Raw genomic sequence first — 20,561 nt, 5'->3', positions numbered from 1 at the left:
AGGTATGGATCCATTGTTATTCTCAGTCGATATTGCACTACATTAATGTAGCTCTCTATAAAACAGGTTGTATTGAATTTTATGGTTGACCAAATTCTTGATAAACTGAAGTGGGGTTTGGCTGTCAACAAACAAGATTACTCGAATGGGTAACAGCAGATAACTTTGCATTGCAAAATTGTAACATAAATGTATTACAGCACTTGAGCACAAGTATGCATATGACTTATTATATGATAACATCGTCACATTGCACAACAGTTAGATCCTTGCAATGGCTGAAATTTACTTCTACACTCCTGCAGAGCCAATTGTCATAGGTTTGGAGAAATCAAAATCGTATGAAAATGTGTGTGTATGAACTTAATTTGTATATAATCACATTGGTGAAGCGGCTATCATGACTAATGCATCAATAAACGGAAAATAAAATTATATCTGAAAGTATCTATCTAGTTCTAGATATCCCTGAGTAATGAGATAAATGTCCTGCAATATACGAAATTTGCAGTAGAGTTTCTGGCACAGCAATACCGGTATAAGACGATGATTTTGGTACGCTATTCCTACAATACCTCTTTTCATAACCTCAAAACGTTTGTTCTGACGTTCATAACCTTACACTGTGCAGTAGCAACAGTTTAGTTAGCTGCTATACGCACATGACATCAACTAAACATTCATATCTATGAAGAGCGCATCTCTCCCCTATGACGACACAGTTCATATCGCCACCGACCGAAAACAGCTGATTGCTAACGTACGTCATTTGCGTCGATTTGCGTCAGTAATCCGCGATTAGATAACTCACAGGCGAATCCGTATCTGTACCACAGAGTCACCAGGTGACCTTGCTCGCTGATTAAATTATCGCCGATTAAGGCAATCGGTGATTACTTTTCAATCGGCATCTGTGCAATCCACCCTAAATGTTTGAATCGGACCCGCGACGCAAGTTGAGTTTGACACCCCTGAACAGGGTCCTCTACATTGACCTTAGTTGTAAGTTGTAAGATCTGTCTATTTTAAGCGTTCACCATACGCAAAACTGGTAATAATGAGGTCGTAACGATGGTTGCGATAACATAACCTCTGTTAATTGTAAAAATGTCCTCTTTCCGGATCTGAAAATATGGTAAGCCTGTGCAAAATGACTAATGAAGTCGAATTACCAGGAGTACGAAAATCTAGCCTGTATGTCTGGATCTGTGACGCAAGACTTCTTGTATATATATTGTCTATGGATAATTGCACCAGGTCGATGTGGTGCAGCGCCTCAGGCCCGTAAGTGTTGCTGGAAATACAGCGTTTCGCGGGGATGTGCAATTCACCAATCTGGTATGCCGCAGGTGCACCGACGAAAGATGGAAATCATTCGGTTATGCGTTTACCTTGGATTAACACCCCTCTCCAGGGAACGATCTGTAACGAACGAGAGGTATCCATCCACTCTAGAATACCTAGTGTTCCCATGAGACGGGCACGAGTTGCTAAAAATAGCATGATTTGTTGTTTCGGTGCAGTGCTCGGCCGTTGTCGTACCTGCTGATTGTTGACTCGATGTATTATCTGGTGCTAGGCCTAACTGTCGGTGCGGTTGTGCAGCCGTTGACTCTATCGGGAATTTTGAACGAGAATAGAGCGACTTTGACCGTTTTCTCTTGAACATGCTGAGGCGTCGTTTGCGGCAATGGCCGAAAGGTTGCCTTTCTCTCTAATATGAAAAGACTGTTGGAGGTACAGAACATTAGCAGGTCCATGCAATTGAAATGGGCTGATTCTCGTACGTCGAAAATATTCGGGTTTGTTTCAATATGAATCCTACCATTCAATTCTTACATGAATGTTGGTGGTCGCCGCCAATGCACTGGAGTTGGAATCTACCACAATGGAAATAATTGCGAATCTTTTTCCGATGCTGTAATTGGGTCGGGACGCAATGGTAGAGCGTCAGACTTCTTGATCGGTAGGTCGTGAGCTCAATCCTCGGGTGGGTGAGACCAAGACTTGAACGTAGGCTATAACATGGTAGTCGCGGCTTCCCCGCTAGGTGCTCAGCATTTCGGGATGGCTTAGAGGATAAAAATGATGGCACATACTCGATAGCCTTTCCAAAATGGTTTATGTCATCTCCACCCTCAAAGCAAATCGATGGCGCATTCTAGGCAATCTAGGCAAACCGGAACACGGTGAGGGCAAATGATGACCAATGACCATACCAACTTACGTCCTTGCTTTTGAATATGTAATCAGTTCTAACCGTACTTATCCTCGTTTAAACGTAGGCATACCACAGGGTAGTGGTATGTAGAAATACACATCCTCAGGAATAGGAAATGCAATAGGCAAAGCCTACCCGAGTACTCCGATAAAGTAGAAGTGCTTCGTAATTGAGCAATTCTGCTTACAGGTATTAACAGAGACTGATACACAGCAACGAGGCAAGCGTTGTAAGTATTGACTCATCAGAAGAGACCGCTAAAATAGATGTGAAGGCTCACAGTATCACAATGGACAATGGACATAGTCCCGACACAACCCACACTTTTGTCCAGGAAAATACGGTATTTAAATTGCGCGACTGCACGGCGCGTGTGTTGTAATGATGCACGGACGGTGACAAATTTGGCAGGTATTTCGTTCAGCGCAGAGATTCTTAACGCCGGATTTCCCAGGAATCGCACGGGTTTACTGGACGGCACGACACACAGTCAACTCAGACATATGATTCGTGATGTTGCACTCGTCTTAGCCAACATCGACTGTGGCAATTGGGCGCGATCGGCAGTCGAATTATGATAGTTGCGTTGGTGGCCCATGTCGTATGCGCACTGCGCAGGGAAGGTTGGCATTCGAAATTGAATCCGCGTGCTTCTAAAATGCCGCATCTGTCTCCAAAATATTAAAACTCATTTGCAATCACGCTGTTGTATTTTAACCGACCAATGCGATATGACACTTTCCAAAGTAAAGCCTCGCATTGCTGAACTGGTATTTGAGGCGGAAAAGCATAAGGCACACTGCTTTTCAATAAATATTCATTACGGTGTTTTCGCTTTGTTCTTAACGCTATGTTGATGCACAGTTCGTTTTTAGCACCAGTAATCTATATAGCCACGTGTCAGATAAGTAATGCGATAGATTTTTGTATTTGTGACTCATTGAAAATTTGGGGTTCCGCGAACGCTTGCAGATTAGCGTGAGGGTTCTTCAGGTATAAGTAAAGGTTAAGAAACAATTGTTTAGCGACTAAAATTGGCCTAATACACGAACTTGCCAATTTTCAACTTCTTCATGTTTTCAAGATAAAGATCAACAATTTTGTGTTTGAGAATCGAGCGGTTGGTCACGATCCTGGCTCGACGGCCCTCTGAACAAAAAGATATTGTAGGCCTAGTTGTTTCTGGAGTGCGATGGATATATCGAGTCATGGCTGGCTTGTCCAAAGGACAGGCTATAAACAACATAAGAGACTCTTGGACGCATAGAACTTCAATATACCATGAATAATTCATATTGAAATAAAGCCCGATATTTAAGGTTCACACTTGTCACGGGCAATCGCCAGGAAGTAGTAGAAATTCACGAATTCATGAAAACCCGAAAATATTAGGTTTGAATTAAAAATATTAGTTGAATATAAATTATATCGTTGAATTGTAAATGGCATATAATCGGGGTTGAAATTTTGAGTAGCTAACTTTCATCTTGAAACATACTTATCAATATTTCCAGTCGTAAGTTTGTACCTCATTGAACGAAAAGTTTTGATAAATTAGATTTCGAATATATTTATTGGTCTAAAAGTATGCATATGCATATATACAAAGTCTTTTGTGTTTTGTTTGACAGTTACTGAGTGTAATTGAGAGACGGGCCTTGGGTCTAGCAGTAGTTGCATTGCTGTAGCATTGCTGTTATTTGCAATGGTTCAATAGAACGATAGCATAAAGTCGCGACCAGGGCCGTAACAGCACTTCGTCACCCCCCCCCCAAATGTTGGTCTTGGGCCCCCCATATGAAGATAAACCGAACTTCTGGGGGTATTCGCCACCCAGACCCCCCTCAGGCTCTACGCTGTTTACTGCTACTTATCATCTAAGATGGGGCTCCGTTTACTGAGTCAGCTTTTCTGGCCTAGACGCGCGAAAATATTCTATAATTCATGATTGAATCAGTCAATATGATCGTGAATTGCATACATATTGCTATCAATTTTTACTCTCTCTCTGCTCACCTAATCAGATTTACAGGTAGAGCTGAGTGAGGCGTGTTTGAAAAGGTAGAACCCCTCAATAATAATTCAACATCTTCGGGCGTATACCCCTTTGACAGGAGCGAAACAGCACTTCGTCAGGCCCCTAAAAAAATTGAGTCTTGGGCTCCCATAGGGTGATAAACCTACCCCCAATCACGTTCGCTTTGCCACGAAATTAGCCGTACTGTTTAGTTAGCCAACGCGAAGCGCGAAAATTTTCGATAATCCATGATAAAATCGGTCAATAGGATCGGGAATTGCATATATATTGCTATCAATTTCTTGTCCTCTCTGCTCACGTAATCAGATTTACCGGTAGAGCTGAGTGAGGTGTCTTGGAAACTTTTCCACTGCGGGATGGTATTTGACTTGTGAGGTTCAGATTGCCAAGACAGGAACATTCGGCGCCAGTTATTTGGACGCCTTTGGACAATTAGACCTATATGTATTTTGTATATATAACGAAGTTTTCGGTCAGCATTAGGGCAGTCCTTTTCGGCCAAGGTTTTCTCGCTGCCGATCGTTCTAGCACACTTCTTGGAGTCGCATGTTACATGGCCTAAAACTTTATATGTCTTGGTACATCGTGGCGCGATAATGACCAACGCCGATATGCCCATTTCCATAAATCTTGCTTATTTTTTCTTGGGGCAAGAGTACCCCCAAATCAAGATATGCGGCAACTTGGAATCGCGCACAGCGCGCAAAAATTTTGGAAAAGTTGCATAAATTTTCAAAAAATACTCTATAATTTATGCTAATGCACGAAATAATTTTGGGGCCCCATTGAGCTCGGTCCCAGACCAATTGGGGGGTTTGGGTGCGGCAGTTACGGTCCTGGTCACGACACGTGTGCGGTGCGCCCATGCAATGCGTACCAATAAAATTTCGCCAAGCAGAACAAAAAAATGCCTCGCGCCACAGATTTTTCCTAACGTAGGCTATCTGTGTTGTATTAGCAGCAATTCGTCCGGCTTCAAAAACGGTGGTGCTGGGCTCTGCATAGAGTGATCAACCAAACTTCTATGGGGCTTCGCCAGACCCAGACGAACCTTTTATAACCGGCTTTTTCAACACTACTCGACAATGTCAGTTTCATGATATGAAAATTTGGTATTTTGTAGTCTTGTCACGCAAAAGTGATTTTTTTGAAATTCATAACTGTATTTTGTCAATAATATTGATTATTGTGCATATTCCTATTTCTTTTCTTATATCTTCTAACGATCCGTTACTTATGTTGCATGTTGTTATTCGTGGGCTCCCGTCTACAAGAGATATTGGAATCGTCCAAATCTACCAGAGTTTGTTTGTCGACTAGGCTACTATGGTCATGGTCATTTACACGAGGCCAATTTTCCTCATTTTTATTCCGTATCTGCCGACTTGTAGCACGGCCCACTTCTAGGCTATTATAAGACACCGCTTACACGGATGAGATGGCGAGGAGGAGCCGAGATAAACCTCCAACACGTAGGTAGGAATTCTGGAGTTGAACTCCGTCGTACTCGAACCGGCAATCCTTTGGTGTTGCAGCTGCGGATTATATCACTTCGCCATCTCGCCACAAATCTACCACACAAAACTAAAAGAAAATTATTAAAATCACCTCGCAATCTGCCTGGCAGTACATTTCGTGTAGTTGCACATGTTGGCCGGAACTTCATATGTCTTGGTGTGTCGTGAATGATGCGGTAATGGCTAGTTCCAAAATGCCTATTTCGATAAATTATGCGTATATTTTTCTTGGGGCTGAGGGATACCCAACCCATGTTAGAATCCGTAGCGAGATCAAAGCGCGCAAAGAAAAAATTCAAGTTGAATTATTCTCTCAAAATAATCGGTAATTTATGTTAATTTACGAAATATTTTATGCTCCTTCGAGCTCGACCCCTATTGAGGGCGTTCGAGGTGCGGCAGATACGGCCACAGGTTCTTCATTTATCCGAGAATGCATAGCACCCGATTATGAACGATGCTACTTCCACTTGTGTACTTTGAAACATGCACCAACGCACAACACTCACATACGGATCCAATGTGGCGAGATAGCGTGGTGGTATTGTCTGCGGCTGCAACACCAATGGGTCGCGGGTTCGAAACCGACCGAAGTCGACTTCAGAATTTCTACATTAACAACACATACGGATCAGGTGACAGATGAGAAATCACCACAACAGTTGGTCGCATTTTATAGTAATATAGAAATACACCTATCAAAGTCAGCATATGTCGCCACACGAATTCCAAGAAACAATAGTCCAATATCATCGCCGGGATTTGCTCATAATCCAGGAAAGTTCAACTCTTGCCACGTGATCATTACACTGCTAATTAATAAAATACGCGACTGCTGCATCGTGTACACTCGATAATTCGAGTGGATGAGTGTTCATCAAATAGAATCATACTTGATTAGGATAACAGGATGATCAACTAATCACTCGCGTCTGCGTGTGCAAAGGAATTATATCATCGACTCGGGATTGTCTCTCATGAATAACTTACGTGGCTTTCAATGACTAATTTATAAGCGATACGGTGGACGTGTAGTGTTATCTGCTGCACATTTGTTACGTTGGTGATTGTGGTTTACCATGTTTGTTATATGCAATACACCACATTGGATATAGCATGCAGAATTCGCAGATAGGCCATAATCTACGGCGTGCGTCCGCCAGTTATTTGAACCTGGATCAAAGGATGCGGTGGTATACTGAAGCCCACATGACTTACTAGTAAAAATTGCACATCCAAATCAGTTCCCAACAATTTCATGAAATGGCGTTTTTGTTTTTAATCGGAAATTGATGAAATATGCGAACCTAAATCTATAAATGCCGCGGTGACTTATTGAGGATTGACATAACTGTGTGCCAGCGGGTAACATCTATCACCGAGATTGAATCAAATTATCGCTCGTCGCATTTGTGCATCTTTTCAAATTTGTGTCGTCAGATACGTATAATGTGGTTGTAAGAAGGCCAAAGAAGCGTAAACGCATACATTCTAACTGTATGATGATCAGTATCAGTTTTATATTTTTATCATTTCAAAACACCACGAGTCTGTGATACAATGAATATATACGAACGAGTCGAAACGACTTGGAGTAGTCTTTGAAATCAGACACCCCTCATGGGCCTAGCATGCGATGTCAAAAAGAGGTATGTACAACACTGGAAGTAAGGAAATAAGGGTAACATTAAGATAAAACGACCAGTGATGAAAATAAACGACGCATATTTCGATACTTGATGGGCGAGGTCAATATGTCCGATCGAACTCCGGTAACCTGGAGGGCTGACTAGTATTCATTCAGTATAAATTGCTTGTGCATGCCTCTTCTCCAATGTTCCCTCTAAGCTGCGCGCGTGTGCAAATGCGCAGTACTGACACGGTCTCAGCGCACAGAAAATCTAAGTTGCGCACAAAAAATTCGAAGTGATGACCTTTTTTTAGGTTACGCACTGTTGTGCAAGGGCCTGCGCAGTAAGTTAGTAGGTGTGCGCAGACTCGTCAAAAATTAGAGGGAACATGGCTCTTCTCTACTTTGCCTAGGCCAAGGTTGGTGTCTGATCTCAAAGACTACTTCAAGTCGTTTCGGCACCTTCCTATCTTTTCACTGTAGTTTTTGTGGTGTTTTGAAATGATGAAAATATTAATAAACTGATACTGATTGTACTTCGACTTGAATGGAAACACACGCTGACACAGGAGATTACAATATTTGCAAATATTCTGCAATATAACAAATATAAAATTTAACTCGTAATATCAGATGAACATCGAGCAATCACCCAGACCATATTGTAATGCACCGTGGTATGTGACTTCAGTTTGCTGAGTTGGCGGAGCCTTAATCCCTTCGTGATAAAATCTATTTCTCGGCACGTCACGGGAACCGAAATGATGTTAGGGCAGATAATTGAATTGGTATTCTCCAACGACCTGCGTAAAGTACTGATAACGCGCGCGAGCGACTGCAACATTCGCCCTGCCTAACATCTGCCGGGTTTAAGAAAGCCAGCTTGAATTCCCGGCGTAAGTTTGACAAATCGTAGATTCATAATACAGGGAATTTAACCCGTAATGTTGACGCTATCGTATCGCGCTGGCTTCACGCGGTATTTTCATCGATGAATACGTGCGGGTTAAAATTATTGTTCCTAATAGCCGCGGGTTTGTCGACATAGCGAAATCGCCGATCGACAGATGCCGGGTTCCCTCGCTGTTCGTTTTAAAGAATCTAGCGCAAACAAAAGTTGTCGAATTTTAACCTGTGACTTTGAGGATATCACTTGCAACTCATAAGATATATCACACCAAGAAAAATTTGAACGATTGTCAAATTCCGTCCAGCTCGCAGTTTCTCGTTAGCCCAAGTTTTTGGGCAGAAACGTAACACACACAGCAATCAGGTTTTCAGCTACGCACAACGAGAGTTGGACAACTATAGTATTTTCATATTTTCAAATTTACCTAGAATTAGAACTATAGATGCACAGTTTTTTTTTGAAATTGGATTAGAATTACTGAATTCACGAAAATTTGAAAATCGTATCAAGTTATTCAGTTCATATCAAATCAGAGTTTATCGTCATAAGCATGGGATTGGCAAATATCTGAAGAGCAAACTTGGCTCTTTTCGCACTATACAGTTCTCCCGTGGCATTTGCAGGAAAACCAGAAATTACATTAGAATTAAAATTAGAGCATGGGAACATTTCACAAATTAAATTACATTTAGAATGTGAACAAAAGAAACATTGCACGAGTTAGAATATAATTAGACTACCGGTATTTCGCTCTAATTAGACAACTAGAATGATCTAGTTGTACAAGTCTGCACACAGCTGACTTCGTGGTGTCAGTGAAAAGTAAATAGTGTGTATAAGCCAATATTTTTCATTTGGAAGATTGACTCATATGGATATAATAGTATAGCGTATCTTAGGCGTCGCCAGGAATATTTTGGCGCTATTCGCAAATCCCACGGGGATAGAACAATGCCGACATACGACGCTACCTTTATCAAGTGTCGTTATCCAAAGTCTGATATCTCATAGATTTTCAGCAGATTGCAACATGCCGGTAAAGAGTTAAATAACGCGACATCTTCCCACCAGATGGTATCCAGTACGTCGGTATTTCTCTGTAAACAAATAACCCTCGCGTGTCATGCTAAATGGGCAAAGCGGCGTTCACGGGCACGTGGCACCTGCTGCCGACCGTTAGTTGCAGCACACCTTTACCATACCTCGGGCTTTACAAGTCAACACGTTTGTATGTCACAGTGCAACCTCTCCCATTACTCTTGAGAAAGATTACGCGGACATGCAGAGACGGTTTGGTAAAGAGATGATAGAGGCGAATCCTTTGGGCGCCTTTCTCTAGCCCTCCGCAAGTCACTTGTCAGTAATCTCTCACCTTCTGCCGGTATCTGTTCCTTTTACGCCAATACAATATAAGCATCCTGTGACATCGAGAAACATTTATCAAGTTCGAACCATTCGAGGCGAAGCAGTCTTAACTTGGGCTACTTCATCTGCAGATTTCGACTATGACTTTTGCTTGTAACTTAACCGATCCTGGTCCAGCCGCAATGAAATCACCCAAGCAGCCGAGGATTGCACGAAAGAAAGTACCGAAAGAAGAAATCACCAGTCCCGTACTTGGTAAGAGATCTACGAAGCCTTCTATTGTAGATAGCGAATATAGGAATAGGACTTTGTATCTTTTTGTCCTTGATGTTTTTGCGGCATATACACCGACTCGAATATAATCTTCGTGTTTTTCTTTCAGGGCTTCGAATTCTTCCTGTTACATCAACGGTTGAAAGACCGCCTAATAACAATACCATGGAAGGGACAATGTTGTGCCAAGACTTCACTTGCAAGCTGTGTCATTCAGCATTTTCCGATCCCCGCGAATTAGCGAGTCACAAATGCACGAGAATACAGAACGTGCGGTACTGCTGTCCAGAGTGCGGAAAGTCTTTCAACTGCCCGGCCAACCTCGCGTCGCATCGAAGATGGCACAAGCCTAAAGGTATGTTGTTCACTAGTATATTCGTATATTCAATCACTTCACACGCGTAACAATCTCAACTGTTTCGACAGTTATGCTGGCTAGAATGAAGGGTAGGGTATAGTATCAAATAAATGTAGAATTATATCTGGTATTTACCTTTTGAAATGGCACATTTCTTCGCAACCTTACACTCCAATATTCAGTACTTTATATTGTGAATTGCAGACATATAGGCAAATTATTATCAATACTAGTTGGTTGACGATAAACTGACTACTGGTTTTTCGAGTAGTTCCAGTTCTTGTTGCGAATTTTGAACAGTGGTGCAGTTCTAGTTGCGCATTAAGAATTAGTTGCCCGAATCTAGAGAACACGTGCTGTCGGTTGGCGTGAACCGTGATACCGACGTTGTGTTGTGGATTGTTCTTGCATCCATTACTTGATCTGGGTCATCCCGACTAATAGTGGGGTAGCCATGCGGTGGGTTTGAGGGGTCGAAAATCCGCCAATTTCATGTTTATGTTTAGTTTATGTGGAAAGCCGATCCGATTATGTAAAAATGAATGAGTTGTTTCGGAATTGAATCATAGGTAGGCAGTTGTGATTTAGTTAGTTGAGGATTTCAAAGCTCGTTAGCTCTATTTCTAGTTGCGAATTTTGAAAATCCAGTGGTTCGTATGTGACTGCTCTGTAGTCAAGCCGTTGAAAGTTAGATTTTCCACTTGGTCGTCACGATATAGGCTATAATATCTTGAAATTGTCTCAATTGAAATGCGTATTTAGAGAATATGTCATTCAATGCACCATGCCGCCGTATTTCTTGTCGCTTCCTTTTTCTATACTATCTTTCTTACTTTCATTCAGTGTGCATGCCTCCTCTTTACATCGCTTAGGCCAAGGTGGGTGTCTGATTCCATAGACAACTCCTAGTCGCTTCGACACCTTCCTTTCTTTTCATTGTATCGCATTTTTTGTGGTGTATTGAACTGATAAAATTTACTAATAAACCAATGACAATTATCCAAACATACATACCGGATTTGTGAAGCTCGTATACGATATCATAAAAATGCCATCTCACCGATGAATTGTGCTTGATACTCAATTTACGAACCGTTCTATCGCAGGAAACATGGATTCTGCCAAGCAGAAGCCTACAACTCCGATCCAGAATACGCAAGACTCTGACGAACCTCAAGGTACTGCCATCAGCAACCCTGCATCGGGCGACCAGACAAGAAAGAGAGCTAAAGCAGTTGTATGCAGCGATTGTGGCAAAGAATTTCGTCGCAAGGCAAATCTAAACAAGCACATCGCAATGGAACACGTCAAGAAGCCAGCTGTCGACACTGACAACCACGCACAACACGAAAATCGTGGAGTATTGCGTCATAGTGAATATTTTGCGGTCAAAACAAAGACGGTTGCCAGATTCGACGGTCTCGCTGCTCTTGCGTACGCGGCTGAAGTGCATTCTAGCATGTTTACGAATCTCAGCTACAATAAACCAACGAATATCCATAATAGAAAGCGTCCGAGCGACGACACAAGTATCGAACTGTCCGCGAAAAGCCCTAAACTGCCATCAAACGAGAAAACATTCCAGGCATCATCGAATTTCAGTCTTCCGCCGTCTCCGCCCAGGAGTGATTTATCCAGTCCGCTATCAATGTCGTCTGACGATGGCGACATTGACACAGTTTATCATACGTTGCCAAAGAAACACGACGGAGAAGTAGACACTAATTTGACAAGTGAGGCATATGCTCGCAAGATGCTGCCGCGCAATATTTATGGCTCAAATTACCGGAGTGTTTCTGAGACCGTGGTGCCGTTCATTTTTCCAGAAGCTTTGCCTTACATGTATGCCGCAGCTCACCACAAATCCGTAAACGCTGCATTGAGATGGGGAGCGTTGAAGCAACTTCCTACCGCCTGGAATCCGCTGTATACCGACTGCTTGAGCATTGTTTAGCATATACACTAATCTCGTTTGAACAGCTTCTTTGAGGTACAGAACTTCAATATACAATTGAATAGTATATTCATATTAAAATGAACCCGAATATTTTCGGCTGACACTCGTCAGGGGTAATCGTCAGCAACTAGTAGAGAATTCGAAAGAACAGCGTATATCAACAATCGTAACACAAAATATGACGTCACCAGCACGAAATGTCGAATACGAGAGCGTTCAATATACTATTTTTAGATGATACACGTCTCGTTGTGTACATTCCTCTAGTACTCGCATCTTGTGTTCTATATACTACCTGTACTTTTCTTGAGTGCGTGAATACAAACATTCCCTTTGTAACAATTTAATAGCAAATGGGGAGATAGGGAGCTATGTAGGCCTAGTCATCTACAGAAGCGCGCACATTGTTTGTTTGGGCGCGATCTACTTTTAGGATGCAGATGTCATCGTGAGCACTAAAACGCAAACGCTAATAGAAAACGCGAAGCTCGTGTCCACTGCCCATTGATTACACATTATGCCATTAGTCTGGTCGTTCTTGCGTATTAATCCAGTAAATTTAGTGTCAATATCACCGGTGTCGCCCCATATAACCCATGACCATTCATATGTATTGTATATAGCCTATCTCGTCTGCTGGGTCATGCAACTTACCATTATTAACCGTTACCACAAGATAAGTTATGATAATTCTCTGCGCTAAGCGTTAGGGCTGTGATAATAAATTAGGCTTACCATACGTCCTCTTTTAAGAGGATTTGTCCTCTTTTTTGACTTTTTTGAAAGTGTCCTCGGAGGACGCCCTTTTGTCCTCTTTTTTGAGATTTTGTCCTCTTTTTTGAAAATTTAGGTCAGATTTAGATCAAATTGCGAGCGATATGCCGCAAATTAGCCGAGAAGTGACGCTCCGGCGGGTATTTCGGAGGGAAAAGCGGTGATTTTAGCTCTGAGCGAAAAGAAGACCTTTTTTTTTTTTAGTCATCCACCTGGCAATGTGGAGAGAAAAACGTTATTTTGAGCTGTGAGCGGAAGTGATGACCTTTTTTTTTTAGTCAACCGATCACGAAGTGGGAAAAATTTACCGGTTTTTGAGAATTCTTCTCCAGTTTTGCATGTCTGAAATTTCTGAAAAAGTGTCCTCTTTTTACATTTCCAAAATATGGTAAGCCTATAATAAATATCCCAAACAAGTTTTTTTTCATAGGAATTCAGGACGAGATACATCGTCATCTTATGATGTCAAGATACACAATTAGTACAATTTATTACACTATCCCATAACTAATTATTATAACTGATGATCAGGTCGCACCGCATCGGCGAGGAAGGCAATGATTCGTGACTCGGAGTCAATTTCAAATCATTGGATGTAATAAATATAATCGACGACTGACGGATAGTCGGCGAGACACTGTTCCAGAGTTCGGACCTATTGTACGGAACAGCATCTCGCCGGATATCCGTCACTCGTCGAGCATGTCGGCATTCAAATCGAAATACAAGAAATTTCTACTGAATGAATAAGTCAGTATAGTCATCCATCTACTTTACCGAACCACGACCTGACATAGACTATTATCGATCCCGCCTACCGTCACATGCCACCTCATTTTGTCGCGTGTCCTTTTATATAACCTTCTTTTACTTTTCATTTAGTATGCATGCCTCCTCTTTACATCGCCTAGGCCAGGGTTCTCAAACTCAAATGTGGTCGCGGGTCAATTTTCCAGTTTTTGGTGACGCCGCGGGCCGGAGCATCAATAATGGGGGTATTCTACGTAAGGCCTTATTTGACGGCTGGCATTACACGCACATCGTGAAATGTGATGTAGGCTACCATCGTAATATGCATCATGACATCGTAAAAGCTGTCGCGATATAAACCTTTGCAACTAGCGGACATTTGACGTGCCACAATCATAGGTAGAATATTTTAGAATTTAACAAGGATTGATCTGATATCAGACCCAATCCAGGTATACCCGGCATAATACTGATGGTATGCTACTGGTCATGTCATTGCCAAAGTCACAATAGGCCTATATCAGCGTTAGATTTACCTTCGAATATTGGAACAGATAAATAACAACATAAATTGAAAATTAATACGCCACAGTAAAGAAATGTCCAATCTCCCAACAATCCATTGGTGTTACAGCTCTCGAGCGTACCACTTTTTACTCGCCCCCTTTAATCGCTATAATAACATGGATGGGGAGACACGAGATGTAACTAACTATACATCAAGGAGGCAACAGAGGCCAATGGTTACCATAGGACCTGCTTAGATAGCGAAATCCGCTACGTTACGCAACGCCCGCTACGACATTTTGGTCTATTACTATTCCTCATGGCAGTTTGATATGTTTGTTGCGTCCTTGGCTTTACCAACCCACGGCGTTTCAAGTCACAAGTTCTTCTCTTATTTTAACGTTTGATGCGGCGCAACTCGAGCCCTTTTCATTTTATCACCCAGTCAGTCCGAGTTCAAGTAATGCGACGAAAGATCGCGCATAAATCACAATATTCAGTCACGATTCATCAACGGGCCATCACTATGACCAGGTAATGTGACACTATAGCGGATCTTTCACCGCATGGTAGCTTTTGAAAGTGTTGCGATATTGAAGTTGATTAGTAGGTTCATGGAGTTTATGGAGCAGTTTTGGGGTGGGTTTTAAGTTCTCAAATATAAAAAAAACATATGTTGCAGTTAAATATTGTCGAATGTACTTGAAAATCCGAAATGCACTCGCGTGTCGCGTGTTTGAGATCCCTGGCCTAGGCCCAGGTGAGTGTCTGGTCTCAAAGACTGCTCCAAGTCGTTTCGACACATTCCTATCTTTTCTTTGTGTCGCAGTCTTGTGGTGTTTTGAAACGATTAAATTTTAATAATAAACTTAATTGAAGTATTCTGCAACCTATATAATCGCATCAGTAACAGGAGCCCACTCCTCACTCGATCCATTACCCATCCTTGAAGCCAAACCTTAATTGTGCGAACTCCGCGTGACTCCACTGGGTCATTTTGACATTTGATTAGGACATGATTGAGCAGTTGAGCACTGCTAGCGTACATCACAATCGAAATGATAATACGCTGAACCATCGATGTATCTCTGCAGACTGCAGAGTCTGCATCAACCCTAGAGAATTTCGATAGGTCCGCTGATATGTACAAAAACAATCGCATAATTTTGTACAGGCCGCGATATTGCTCATTAATGGAAGTGGTAGTTCATGTTCATTGCAGCCTTCTACTTTTCGTAAAAAATAAAATGGCGGGAATTATCGAAGCTTTGTAATTTGTGACAAAACATGCATTATACATGTTTGACCGAAAATATAGAAATGTCAGTATATGCTGCTGTCTAATATTTATAAGCTTATACCGTAAAATCGAAGGCTCGCATCGTTGATCTCTTATTTTGGACAAGTCATTATTCATATATATCCATTACGCTGATCTTCACGATTTTCGCGCCAGGACTTCTTTGGGTCAATCATAACTAATTTGGGGGCACTGAATGCGAATCTGACGTTATTTTTAGTCTACCACATCACGTTGTTGAGATATTATATATGTTGAATATTTCTACTTTTTAGAGGTACGCAAGTAGATTTTGGCTACTTGCAGTACTTACTGAAGTGGTAATGTTTTTCAACTATTTCAACATCTACCTGAACAGTATTCTGGATGAACTAATTACGTTTGCAATTTGGTTTTTGTAAAGTGGAAAGTACCATTATCACGAGTTAAATTGTCATAATAAACGAGTGAAATAGCCTCTGAATCAAGGCAGCTGAATATATTTTTCCAAGATTCGACCCATGGGTGGTGTCATTATAGTCATTTTGCGTTAGCTGCGACGATACACCTTGCGATTTCGTATGTAGCCACCTCCGACTAACTGTTGAAAGTGTGCGACCACCTGCCCCCAACCATGCAAATATACTTAGATATCTACTGACATTTAGTAATTATCAGACCTTTCATTTCGTCTTCCACCTTAATAGTTTTCAAATGTCTTAGAAATTACTAATTCTGCTTGTAATTGAGTAGATATGAAAATTTTTTGCGCAATTTTTTTTTCGAAATTTGTAGACCAGGGTTATCCATATGATTAGATGTTGGCTTGCAGAATTCAATACAGTTCGACGAGAGCTGCTAATTAGCCTGGCTGTGATAATACGCTGCGTTCAGGGGACAAATCAATATTTACAATACGTGCATAATGCCATAGCGAAAATCGAATGATTGTTTGTCGATCTGCTGTCGGTAATCGGTATCACATTATCGCAGAGGAAGCGAGTTTGGCAGTATAAGAAATACTAAGAGTGTATATTGTGTAATACAAGGTACGTATGTAGTACCACAGCTCAGACCATGATAGGTGCAGTGCTATATTTTAGGAGTATAGCATTAGGAATAACATAGGCCTACCATATACAGGCAGGGCCGTAATAGTACTATTTCAGGCCACAAAAGGGTGATATCGGTCCCACTCGTGGTCGTCAATTTGCCTCGGGCATAAGGTAATATGCGGGTTTCTACTTTTTAGAAGTAGTCAAGATGTTCGGCTTATTTTCCACTTGCTCCACCGGTATGGATCTTGAATACGTCAACTTCTACCTTAACAGCAAGGTTTTACCAAACTACCGACGCTTTACACGTCCAGTTTTATAAAATTTAAAGCATTATTTGGACAGATGCTCCTAGCTTTTATAAGTGAACTTGTCATTATAGCCGGCCCCCTATCAAAGCAACGGAATATAATTCCATCACTTTGTCACCATTCATTAGTTATTTTGTGTTATAGTTTAGTGGGCCGAGTGCCTCTTATTTCGTTTAGAAACAACGATTATTATTGAGAATCGCACAAAACTCAATATTACCTAAATAATTATCACCGTTCGGGCAATTTCTACACCTCACAGTTTTTGTAGCAGTATTGTTTTTTTTGCTGGTGGTCGCGCCGTGCGCAGCTAGAACAGTAATAATTACCAATGGGGAAATCTGATTTCGTGTGACGTATCCGCAATGATGACACACGGGTATTTTAGTCAATGGAATTGTCTGTTGTGCAGCAGAGTCAGGGATATCTAGTCTAGATAGACCTGGGTAGATCACCATAAAGGCCACTATAGTCAAATGATGAGTGCCTACCTATATGTCATAATATAGGCTATAACGTGTATTTTTCAGTGTCAGCAAGGTATCTATACGGGGCAACCACAGACCATCTGACTCAAACGGGGCTCAGACTAGACCCGCCGGTTTATCTGTTTAACTTGAGTGTCTGTCACTTGCATCGCACATTAGAAGCATACAAATAGAGAATTGCGTATCTTTTCAAGATGCGGGTTAAATCGGAAATTATCCAAGACATATTCATAACATCTCTACTCCGCAGACAGCGCTACGTTTTAGGGGTCAGATAATATTTATAGCACGCTAGTTTATCGCTATAAAATGAAGTTTATGATATTGTGCGATTCTATATGATTGGATGTGTGTTCTTTACCAGTGCCGCGCCCAGACTTGGACACCTAGATTAGGAGTCGGAAACCTTTCCTGTGTAGCGTGCAAAAATATGTCAATGTCAAAATATTACGACCTGGCGTGCCACACATTTTCAATTTTGTCATATATACCGTCCGAAGCAACTAATCCCACCAATCGCTTATCTAAAGCTGGCAACGGAATTGGTTACGCCAACGGTATGGGTTACGAATGCGAAGCGTCTACATTTGGATCGACACCGCATCATGGTTATCGTTAATTGCACGTGATATTTGCACGTAAACACATACATGCACGTAAAAACGTATAGCATTCTAACAAGTAGAAATGCATGCATTTCGATGTGTGAGGCGAGATGTTAATAATGCTCAGATTTAGGTCGTGCCACAAAACGTTTCAGAACTATACTGTGTAGGTTACGCTTTACCGCTAACGCACATGTTTAGACTGCCTTCAGAGTAACGTTCAATAGAACTAGGCAACATCGATTCGGGAAAAGTTGAATATTGGTTGAGAAGTAACCATAGACCTCACGACGTGGTCTAGCATATCGGCATACTAACAAAATCATAGTTGATGGGATCAAATCAATCCCGGTGCGTCATAATTTTCCGCTTTGAAAATTTCTGTTTCACTTTTTGCAAGAAAAATTTCAGATGATAATTATAATTCATATAGATAGTGTGCATTAGCGCATCAAACGTGACATGAAAAATCACTGAACTATATATTTCTAGTTGTCTCATTAGACTTATTTGAAGGAAATGCTGATAATTTAATTCTAACCTAATTTGTGAAAAGGTTCTCCGTTCGAATTGTAATTCTAATGAAACATGCGAAATGCTTTTAAGCTCTCGTTCCAATTTTAATCTAATTTCTGGCGTTCCTGTAAATGCTACAAGTGAAGTCAATAGTGCGAAACGAGCCAAGCTTGCTGTACAGACATTTGGGATTGTCGTGCTTGTTAGAATGTACTCTGATTTTGATTTGACATCAACTGATTTCTAAGTTTTCGCGAATTCAGTTATTCTTATGATAATATACTCTAAAATTAACTGTAGCTCTTATAGTAATTCTAATATCTATAATATAAAAAATTCTGTAGCTCCAATTGTAATTCTAATATCAAATCTGTATTTATAAGTATATGCTAATTTGGAACAAAGACTGTATAGCTTCAGTTAATCTATTAAGGAAAAGCTGAAGATTTTCCAGTAGTTTAAGTCTGGTCTGACCAATTGCGCGTATCAAATAGTGAAAATTTCCATATGTTTCCATATACCAAACTTTGTAGAGGTTGATCGCAGCCAAGGGGGGAAATGGCGCCTTTTCCCCTTCCACATTTCCTGCTTGTTCATTGTGGCGTCATCTACAATCACTACGGCGCAATCAAAACGTGACGTCAACACACTGATGGACAAATTTTGATGAAAGCAAGCAATCCTGAACAGCAAGACCTGAAAGAAACCATTTGGCATTGTCATATTTTGTTTTTCAGTTGGTAATAAAGCTGTTTAACTTGGGAAGTTTAATCAACAGCTTCTTGGAGGTACAGAATTTCAATATACATTTGAACAGGGTTGTAATGACTCGACTCGAGTCAGACTCGAGTCACGATTTTCCAATGACTCGACTTGACTCGAGTCATTTTCTCAAAATACAGAAATGACTCGACTCGACTACAGTAAATCTGTGTATTGACTCGACTTAGACTCGAGTCATTGCGCATGACTCGAACCAAGTCACATGACTCTAGACTCAGACGGCCAAGACTGGCATTTCATTGTAATTTCGAATAACAGTAAAGTAACCAACCTATTGGGATTTCGTCTATTGGTACTGGTACTTGAAAATGCGACCAGAAACTGTTACAAGTGAGGAAAATTAGTATATTATAAATGCGAACCATTCGATATCATCAAGCAGAGTCGAAGAATGTAAATTTCGACATGCGAACCCTACTGACTGATCCACAAGTACTGCGATATGTTGTTGAATATGTTAGATCGACTCGAGGAATATTGTAAAACCTTTTTATGTGCATATGTGTAGGCCTAACTATCTCAGTTATATATTATGAACTTTCTGATTAACTTGTTTCTGTCCGTGGCGCAAAAAGCCTTCAGTTGTGATAAGCGCCACTCATGCCAATGTTTTTACCTATAATAATAATAATAATCAAGCAGAGTTATAAAAGTAGGTTTAACAAGACTTTAACTTGAAACTGAGCAGTCAACACAATGACTAGGACTCAGACTTGAGTCATAATACCATGACTCGGACTCGAACCTCTGCTTGATGACTTGGACTCGGACTTGACTCGGTGGTGAATTGAAAATGAGAAAACAGTGAGATTGACTTGTGACTCGGAGCTTTGTGACTTGGTTACAACCAATGTTCCCTCTAATTTTTGACGGGTCTGCGCACACTTACCACCTCACTGCGCAGACCTTCGGAAAACAGTGCGTAACGACCAAAAAAAGGTTATCACTTCGAATTTTTTTGTGCGCAACTCGGCTTTTCTGTGCGCGGAGACCGCGAAAGCACTGCGCAATTGTGCACGTGCGCAGCTTACGTGGAACATTGGTTAAAACCCTGCAATTGAATAATATAAATCCCAATATTTTCGGCACACAATCGTCAGGGGTATGTCAGGAACCAGTTGAGATGTGAAATAAACAATGTATAGTATATCAACAATCGTATCAGGTATCAGTTTAATCAACAGGGTATCGTTGGATATTTATGGTAGTCACTTTGCCTAACCA

The 20,561-nt window shown here is 41.2% G+C and overlaps 1 protein-coding gene across 1 annotated transcript; it reads left to right on the top strand.

Moving 5' to 3' along the window:
• Positions 1-9,548: 9,548 nt before the first annotated feature.
• LOC145450896 (uncharacterized) lies at positions 9,549-12,279 on the top strand. The gene is made up of 3 exons (XM_080329396.1): positions 9,549-9,936; positions 10,064-10,309; positions 11,419-12,279. The coding sequence occupies exons 1-3, from the start codon at positions 9,822-9,824 to the stop codon at positions 12,264-12,266; spliced, it is 1,209 nt and encodes a 402-aa protein (XP_080185522.1). The 5' UTR covers positions 9,549-9,821; the 3' UTR covers positions 12,267-12,279.
• Positions 12,280-20,561: the final 8,282 nt, after the last annotated feature.

This window comes from Botryllus schlosseri, chromosome 11 (assembly GCF_051294905.1).
Source record: "Botryllus schlosseri isolate E-star chromosome 11, Bs_hap1, whole genome shotgun sequence".
Classification (NCBI taxonomy): Eukaryota; Metazoa; Chordata; class Ascidiacea; order Stolidobranchia; family Styelidae; genus Botryllus; species Botryllus schlosseri.
This window is presented reverse-complemented; position numbering and strand designations above follow the sequence as displayed.

Excerpts from the sequence above, each read along its gene's own strand:
- LOC145450896 (XM_080329396.1), top strand. The coding sequence starts at position 9,822 with ATGACTTTTGCTTGTAACTTAACCGATCCTGGTCCAGCCGCAATGAAA. Across the intron at positions 9,937-10,063 it reads AATCACCAGTCCCGTACTTG|GGCTTCGAATTCTTCCTGTT; the intron begins GTAAGAGATCTA and ends TTTTTCTTTCAG. Across the intron at positions 10,310-11,418 it reads AAGATGGCACAAGCCTAAAG|GAAACATGGATTCTGCCAAG; the intron begins GTATGTTGTTCA and ends GTTCTATCGCAG.